The sequence below is a fragment of the Prosopis cineraria genome, unplaced genomic scaffold (assembly GCF_029017545.1).
Source record: "Prosopis cineraria cultivar Desert tree isolate PC_DT_omini unplaced genomic scaffold, ASM2901754v1 PC5, whole genome shotgun sequence".
Classification (NCBI taxonomy): domain Eukaryota; kingdom Viridiplantae; phylum Streptophyta; class Magnoliopsida; order Fabales; family Fabaceae; genus Prosopis; species Prosopis cineraria.
The window spans coordinates 12,811,743-12,821,835 of NW_026555336.1; the positions used below are offsets into that span (position 1 = coordinate 12,811,743).

Sequence of the window (10,093 nt, forward strand, 5' to 3'; positions counted from 1 at the left end):
TTATTTAATGGTTGTTTAAGGAGTTTTTTCTTGTTTTAATGTCGACAGTAGATGCAACCCTCAACTACATCATACTTGTTCTTGATTAGGTAAACCATAGATATTGTTTGTAACAACAATCATCACTATTTTATATAATTTCTTAATGCTAGCTATTTACCCTTGTTTTTCAACCTAATAAGTTTTTTAATGTTGCCATTTCACTTGATTATTTTTTTTCTTTCTAATATGTACTGTTTAATACAATTGGTTCTTTGTTGTAATTGCTTACTCTTGCTTTCAATCCTTTAGAACTTTAAGACATGTCCAAAAAAAAGCATCATTTTGTCCTAGTAATCGTCAGTTTCTTCCTTCATTATTTTGCTTATGACTTTAGCACTTTCTTGTCCCCTACTTCTTTATTTTTTTTCTCTTGTCATCCCTAACATTTATTGGCCAATGTTCTGATAATGGCGGAATAGAGCAATCACTTGCTTTTTACATAGGGTGCTCTACTTCAGTAGCTATACTAGCGAAGACTATTCCTGAGTCAAAGTTTGTTTTGTTTGTTTTCTTCTTGGTCTTATTGGATAGGAATGCGTAGTAGAAGATTAAAATTTAAAATTCCTATCCTGATATGGACTGAACGAACTCGTTTAAGTCAGAGTTTGTTCTGTTTGTTTTCTTCAAGAGTTTAGATCTCAAGAGTTGACAACGTAGATCTGCTTCCTCTATCAGTATTCACACAAATAGCTCTCTAACTCGAACAGCGTGCTAGCGCTCTAGCGTCCGTTCTTCTTTGAACGTTAGTTTTCTTTTTATAGGGTGTTTCGTGGCTTTCAAAGTGTTTTTACCGTCAAAACTTTTTTAACTCTCTCTTCCTTCATCAAGGACATCCCTATCTATATATAGTAGATAAGGGTTTTTATCTTTCACTTAAAAAGCCCACAAAAATATAATTAAATTTATCTCATAAATTTAATCTATGATATCATATCTAATTCAAATTTATCTTATAAATTCAAATTATGAAACTAACATGATATTCTTTTATATCATGTTAGTTATTAAATTTAATCTATTATATAAATTAAATTTAAAACAACATAACATAACATAACATAACATAACATAATATAATATAATATAATATATATCACACATACATATTATATTATATATATGAATATATATATATAGATACATAATTCAAAAATATATTATATATATATATATATATTTAATTTTATATTCATATACATATATCATATATTTAATTTTATATTATATATTTGCTACACACACACACGAATATATATATATTATAATTATATTTTAATTTTATATTTCATATATCTATATATATAAATATTTATCAAATAAATATTCAAATATATATACATATATATAATTCATTCATCCTATATTACATTCATTGAATCTAGACACATTTTAGATTCAATGAACTTAAACATTATAGCTCGAGTTGGATTGTTTTTATGTGCGACCTTGTAGGCCCATATGAACTTGGCAGTAGGCTAATTATGCTATTAACCCGCAAGTTACAAGTGGCCTCTAGCAAAACATTGCAACTACCCAATTCATATGGGGATCGATGATCTAATGTAACCTATCATGCAACCATATCACATCCCTTTTGTCATGCAATATTTTAGTCAAGTATGAGACATGAAATTGTCATTCTCCTTATTTGACTATTACTTTCTCAATCTTTGAGTGGACTGACAGTAGCAATGGAAAAATTCTTTCTATTGTAGTATGGCTATACATTTTTCTCAATTTCACTCATCGAAGGGTCCAGTAATATCTCTCACTTAATGTGAGAGACAAATTCTATCTTAACCACTCATATTTCTTTGCATTAATATCACCAAACTCAATCATAGCCTTTATGATCACCTGGTTAAAGGTGACTTTTGGCTAGGCCAAAGTTCAGTGATCATCATGTAGGAATCCATGATGATCTCAGATCAAAGGACTTAGTAATATAATTATATATGAGATAAGCTTATGACTTGTACCATGCATCTTTCTCATAACGGGTCGGTCCCGTACCTTATACTCTTTCAAGTGCCTATGACTTTGATTTGTATCTCTATAATTAATCAAAGTCATATTAGTCTTGTGTCATCTATGATCCCTCATGGATGACCAACCAAGGACATTTAGGATAATCACTATAGTCTATCTAAGGATACAGTTATCATATTGAACATACAATTATTATGATAACAAAATCGAAATTCATTAAATAACAATGTGCACAATACAATGATTGGTCCTATGGCACAATTTCCAACAGGTCTTTCCTGTTTCCATGAAGTGTGTGTTTCTTTTTGGGTAATGGAATATGGGATAATTTATTTTTCATTTTAATTTGATGTGAAAAAGTAGGTTTCAGATTGCAGATTGTGGTAAGGGCGATTTAACATCAATATTTTATGGAATTTCTTTAAGCTAGCCATTTACCATTCTTTTTTTAACTTAATAAGTTTTTTCATGTTGCCATTTCACTCAATTATTTTTTTGCTTTCTAATAGGTATTGGTTAATACAATTGATTCTTTATTGTATAATTTTGGCTCGTTATTTTGTCATTTTATCATGTTTCTTTTTCACTTGATTCCTCATCTTGTTCATTATATTATTTTACTATACATTATTTATCTCTTATATTCTTATTGATAACTTGTTTTTATGTTTGTTTGTTGATTAATTTTTTTCATATTTATTTTGTGTTATTGTGTAATCATTATTCAATTTTTATTTATTTGGTAATATTGTTCAATTCACCAATAGAACATTTATTATTTGTATTGTTCCATTTATTATAATTCCTTCACTTTCAAGACTTATTTTCATTATCTAATGCTTATTATTGTTTGTCATCTTTTCATGTTTGTTCTTTATAGATGGATAAATGTTTTGTTTCTATAATTTTTTTGTCTTATTAGTCATTATATTTTTGATTAATTATATATTTACCTGATAATTATTGTTTAATACATTAGGTTTTGTATCTTTTTCATATGAATGATATTTGGTTAAATTTTATTTTAAGACACATGGCATTTATTCATTTTATTTTGTCATTTTTGGGAGACTAATATCCATTCTAAAAGAAATTGTAGTGATCGTCAGTTTCTTCCTTCATTATTTTGCTTATGAATTTAGCACTTCATTGTCTCATACTTTCTTCATTTTTTCATTCTTTGTCATCCCTAACTTCTATTGGCCAATGTTTGAAAATGGTGGAATAGAGCTTTGCTTTTTACACAAGGTGCTCTGCTTCAGTAGCTATACTAGTGAAGACTGTCCTTGAGTCAGAATTTGTTTTGTTTGTTTGTTTGCTTTTTTTTTCCTGGTCTTGTCTATTTCCATGTAGTGTGTGTTTCTTTTTGGGTGATGGAATATGGGATAATTTATATGCCATTTTAATTTGATGTGAAAATGTAGGTTTCATATTGTAGATTATGGTAAGGGCAATTTAATTTTATTATAGAGATGTGCATCTAATACCATTGAAACTTCATTATACCTGTTGTTGACTAGGTAAACCATAGATATTTTGTTTGGAACAATAATCATCAGTATTTTATGTAATTTCTTCACGCTAGCTATTTACCATTCTTTTTTTAACTTAATTATTTTCTTCATCTTGCCATTTCACTCCATTATTTTATTGCTTTCTAATAGGTATTGGTTAATACAATTGGTTCTTTCTTGTATAATTTTGGCTAATTATTTTATCATTTTATCATTTCTCTTTTTCACTCATCCTGTTCATTATAATATTCTCTTATATTCTTATTGATAACTTGTTTTTATGTTTGTTTATTTATTAATTTATTTTCATATTTATTTTGTGTTATTGTGTATTCATTATTCAATTTTTATTTATTTGGTAATATTGTTCAATTCACCAATAGAACATTTGTTATTTATATTGTTCCGTTTATTATAATTCCTTCACTTTCAAGACTTATTTTCATTATCTAATGCATATTATTGTTTGTCATCTTTTCATGTTTGTTCTTTGTAGGTGGATAAATTTTTTGTTTCTATAATTCTTTTATCTTATTAGTGATTGTATTTTCAATTAATTATTTATTTACCTTATAATTATTGCTTAATACTATAAGTTTTGTATCTTTTTCATATGAGCAATTGTCTTATAAAGTATGAGCAAATGAATGCTATCTATAATGGAAAAGAAGCTTTTGGTGAGAGGCAAGGGCATGGTGCTTATTCATATACTTACAACCTTTCATGGAGAGCACCTTAATTTTTCCTACTCAAACCTAAATGTGGCTTTGCAAGACAACCAACCATGAGGACCATTCCAAAACTCCTGTGGCCATGAGTTTCAAGGAAATTCTTCATGCAATTACCATCAAAGCACTTGAGGCTGAGATCCTTCATATACTTTGTCCCAAGGTAGTTCTTCCCAAAACTACAATCCCAATGGTAATTCTCTTGTACATTTTTCTTCTTCTTATGGTGATAGAAGACTTGTACCAATTGAGAATTCGTCTAACTTTATTTCTTCTAATGATGTGAATGTGTTACGTAAGCAATTGATTAAGATATATACCTTGTACAAGAACATGTATGATGGCTTAGGAAATAAGGTAGAAAATATGAGTAATAAGTGTGAGAATATGAATTGATGCTCTTCCTTCTCAAATGAACATGCTTACTAACCAATTGAGTACAGCCAATGCTCAAGATCCTACATGGTTGCTAATCTAACATCATTGCTATTCTTAAAGCTAATCTTAATACTATTATCCTTTTAAGAATTACTCTTTGTTATGTGTGAGTTCTATTGAGTTGTTGCTTCATGATGCTTCTGAATCTCACATGATTGATTCTTTCCCACATGTTGATGATTTGTCTCTTGTCACTATTTTATGCATTGATGGATGTGATTGTTCTATTTGTTTAGATATTGATGCATGTTTGAATGATGTACTACTCATTCTCATTATTTGTTTAATAAATTTGAAATGTCTCCTGTGCTTGATCTTGAAATGCTTGAGAAGGGTATATATTTTTGTGTTGTAGGCACTAATGTTATAAAGGCTAAATCTATGAGTTTTTCTCTACTCTAGCTTGATGTTCCTAGGATTCCTAAGCTATTAGAGGAAAATTTTGCACTTCCACATGTTAAGGTCATGGCTAAAGATGCACTTGAGGACAAGTTGCAAAAGGGAGGGGAGTCTGTGAAGATTAAAGAAAGACCAATTAATGGAGTTGAGCTTGAAAAAAAGGAAAAAAAAATTAAAAGTAAATGAGGAGCTTAAATTTAAAGAGGGGGCCATAGGCTGTTCAACTAAGTTGGACTTAAAGAAACTTATTCCCTCTTGTGTGGAGCCCCAACTTTGGAATTGAAGTCCGTACCATCCAATCTCAAGTATGCATATCTCTTTAAGAATGAGAAGCTTCTGGTAATAATTTCTAACTCTTTATCTTTTAAGAAGAAGAAAATGCATTGCTTGATGTTTTGAGAAAGAACATGCATGCTTTGGGTGGACTTTAGCTGACATTCTTGGAATTGACTCTTTTATGTGCACTCATAAAATTTTTCTAGAAGACAATGCTAACCTTATTAGGCAACCTCAAAGGAGACTTAACTCATTGATCTTAAATGTTGTAAAAAAGAAGTGGCAAGTTGCTTAGTGCTGGGATCATATATCCTATAGTAGAGTGAGTGGGTATCTCTACCCAATGTTGTGCCTAAAAAGGGAGGGATTATTGTGGTGAAAATGAAAAAGGAGAGCTTGTCCCTACTAAAGTTCAAAATGCTTGGAGAGTGTGCATAGATTATAGGAAGCTTAATAACATAACTAGGAAAGACCATTTTTCTTTGCCTTTTATTGATCAAATGCTTGAAAGGTTGGCTTCTAAGTCCCGTTATTGCTTCTTAGATGGTTTCAGTGGCTATTTCTAGATTCCCGTAGCTCCTTATGATCAAGACAAGACCACCTTTATATGCCTCTTTGGTACTTTTAGGAGGATGCCTTTGATCTTTGTAATATGCATGGAACTTTTCAAAGATGCAAGATGATGTGTATCTTTTGTGATTTCATTAAAAATTGCATGGAAATCTTTATCGATGATTTCATAGTGTATAATGAGTCTCGTGAGTCATGCTTGCATTCTTTGGATAAAGTGTTTGGTAGGTTTATTTAAAAGAAGCTTGTACTTAACATTAAAAAATGCCATTTCACGATAGATAAGGTCAAAGTTAATGTGATTGTTATTGTATACGAAGGCCTAATGAAAGATTAAAATTTTAAAATTCCTATCCCGATGTGGACCAAACAAATTTATTTAAATCAAGGTAGATAGAAAAAACACCTTTTAAATGTCAAACTTTTATCCTTCCTTTAAATGTTTAGATCTAAGAGTTGATAATGAGATCAACTCCTTCTATCAGTATCCACACGAACAAATCACTAACTTAAATGGCATGCTAGAGCTCGAATCGTCCATCCGTTTTCTTAAACATCAAACGTCAATTTTCTCTAGGGGGTTTCCATGGCTCTCACTGTGTTTTGCCATCAAGACTTTTTTGACTCTTACTTTATTAGTCTTTCACATCCCCTTATTCTATAATATATATATAGATTAGGGTTTTTAGACTTCCTCTTATGAGCCAACAGAAAAATTAGATTAAATTTATTTCAAAGAAAATCTATGATATCATATCTAATTTGAATTTATAAGATAGTTACATGTTAGTTATTAAATTTAATTTATCATATAAAACTAAATTTAAAACTAACATTATAATATAATATATATATATATATATTAGATAAACATATTATACTACATATGTATATATATATGCATGAATATACATATATCTATATATATATATATTTTCAAAATATATACATATACTATATTATATATTTTTAATTTTATATATCATACACATACACATGAATATATATATTTCAAATATGTATACATAATTGTATTTTGAATTTTATATTTCATATAAATATATATATATAAATATTTATCAAAAATGTTCAAATATATGTTCATTCATTCACCCTAGATAAAGCATTACATTCATTAAATCTAGACACATTTCAAATTCAATGAACTTAGATATCATAGCTCGAGTTGGGCTCTTGTGTGCGACGCTATATGCCCATATGAAGTTGGAAGTAAGCTAATTACGCTACTAGTCTTTAGAAAGATATTGCGACTATCTAATTCATATGGAGATTGATGATCCAATGTAATCTATCATATAACCGTATCACATCCCTTTTGGCACGTGATATTCCGGTCAAGTGTGAGACATGAAATTGTCATTCTCCTTTATCTGACCATTACTTTCTCAATTTTTGAGTAGATTGACTATGGCAATGGAAAAATCCTTTCTATTATAGTATGGCCATATATTTTCTCAGTCTTACTCATCAAGGGACTCAGTAATATCTCTCAATAATGTGAGGGATAAATTTCACCTTAACCACTCATATTCCTCTGCATGAATATTACGAAACTCAATCATAACCTTTATGACCCAATTAAAGTTTACTTTTAACTAGGTCAAAGTTCAATAGTTATCATGTAGGAATCTATGATAATCTCAAGTCAAAGGGCTTAGTGATATGGTTACATATAAGATAAGCTTATGACTTGTACCATGTAGATTTATTATAACTAGTGTTTCACGGGTCCTCTTATAAGAATTATAATAATTTTTAATTCAACTTGTATTACTAAATGAGTTATTTAAATAAAGTTATAATAAGAAATATATTTTAAAATAATTAAAATATATGATGGTATTGCAATAATAAAAAAATTGCAATATAAATGAATTCAAAATGTGATGAATCAAGATTCAAATTCCTATTGAGAGAAGTGACTATATTTAGTTTTTGACCATACTTAAAACTGGAATTACATCAGTACTCAATCAACACATATACACATGCATTTATTTAAATATACATATAGAAAACATTTTCTAAATATAATAGATGTGAGTGTACTATAAAAGATATAGGCATGAAATCATAACATACACAAATGAAATACATCTAATATAATATGCAATATATCTAACAGGAATGAATGTTCAACAATTCATTTAAACATGAGGTAATTTTATATATATATATATATATATAGGAGGGAGGTAAATGAAGGTGTGCTTTTTTTATCAATGAGTTGTTCAATCATAGAAAATAAAATCCATGTAATACCTGAACACAGCTCTAGCCATAAATACCAGCAAAACTTAGTAAAATATTCCTGAAACAAATGATGAAATTTTATGTGGATGTTAAATATAAGGAAGAATATGAATAAAAGAACATAATTGGCAAGTTAATTTTGAATATTTGAAAAGGAACAATTAGCAAATATAAGAAAACGTAATATAAAATAATTATATATAAAGTTTTATGATATATTATTTAACAATGAGTCACTAACAGATGATAGATAAGAGGCAAGGTTTAATTCGAGCATGTACCTTATATGTGAATCTATGTCAAACCATTAAAGATTTCTTTATAAGCAACATTGTTGGTTTTGTTTGTTGGTTTACCCTCTTCATTTAGAATTAAAATCTTCAAGCCACATCTGCTACGAACTCGAGATATAGCAACGTACAACTGACCATGTGTAAATACAGGTCGTGGGAGGTACAATCCAACATTTGTGAGACTCTGTCCTTGGCTCTTATTAATCGTCATTGCAAAGGACAACATAATAGGGAATTGGCGTCTGCATATTGTGAAAGGTAAACTTGTATTTGATGGATGGTGTAATAGTCATTCGAGGAATTAAAACTTTTTGACCTTTTGAGATTCCTATCATGATCTCAGCTTCAATGACATGTCTGAAAAGTTTACTGACAATTAATCAAGTGTCGTTACAAAGACCAATAGATTTGTTGATATTTCGCATAAGCATAATAGGAGCCCCTACTTTAAGCTTGATTTCATGGTTAGGTAGTCCTGACATTGTTAATGAATTCAAGAATTCTGGCGAGTGAATATCTTGTAAAGCACCTCCTATTTCATCTTGTTTGGAAACCGTGTCTGCGCTTAAGTAGCAAACTTCATCACCTGGGAGCATGGATAAAACATATTCATTGACTTCATCAACAACTGCTAATGTTAGAGCTAAGATAGCACGCTCCTGGAAATAACATGCACTATGTATATTCTGTAGCAGTTCTGGATAAGTGGAATCAACAATACACCTAAGAGGATCTTGAGTAGGGTTTAACAATAACTCATCTGGAATTGTAATTTCTTCTGCTTCTTTATGGTTGTCGTCAACTTTTCCATCACCAATTGAGATAATCCAGTTTGCAAATTCTTGAACTCTCATTGCATCTTTAGATGTTGCATTGGTCAATAGTCTCATATTTTTAGTCAATGTAAAAACATTACAATCTTTCCATAAGTATGAAGAAGTGATTGCAACAAATACAATATCCTCTCTACTACCTTTCACACAACTAGAAGAATTTGTCGAAAGTCACCACCAAGCAAAATAACTTTGCCACCAAAGGGCCTTAACGCAGCATCTACTTGTTGAACTTTCATGATATCTCTCAGAGACTTATCAAGAGCCTCAAAACAAAATTTATTGGCCATGGGTGCTTCATCCCATATTATTAGGGAAGTGTTGATAAGCAGTTCACTAAGATGACTACCATGTTTTATATTACAAATTGAACCTTCATTAACTGCAATTGGAATGCGAAATTGAGAATGAGCAATTTTACCTCCTGGCAATAATAATGAGGCAATACCACTTGAAGCTACGTTCAAAACAATCTTTCCCTCAGAACGTAAGGAGGTGCTCAATGTATTCCATATATATGTTTTTCCAGTTCCACCATGGCCATAAACAAAGTACATGCCACCATTATTACTTTTGACTGTAGATAACACTTGGTCATATATTTTCTTCTGTTCAGGAGTCAAATTGTTCAACAAACAAATTAATTTTGATGATAATAATTTTTTGTCATAGCTCAACTCCATACGCATAAGTTTGTTGCTCCTTAATTCCATAACAGATGACTGTGGCAAAGGCAT

The 10,093-nt window shown here is 29.9% G+C and overlaps 1 protein-coding gene across 1 annotated transcript; it reads right to left on the reverse strand.

Annotated features, from left to right (window-relative positions):
• Positions 1–8,903: 8,903 nt before the first annotated feature.
• Positions 8,904–9,377, reverse strand: LOC129310752 (uncharacterized). The gene has a single exon (XM_054952669.1). It carries the CDS (start codon positions 9,375–9,377, stop codon positions 8,904–8,906), a length of 474 nt encoding a protein of 157 aa, XP_054808644.1.
• Between the last annotated feature and the right edge of the window lie 716 nt (positions 9,378–10,093).

What these genes read in the sequence shown, in the direction of transcription:
- LOC129310752 (XM_054952669.1), bottom strand. Translation starts at nt 9,377, where the DNA reads ATGAGAGTTCAAGAATTTGCAAACTGGATTATCTCAATTGGTGATGGA.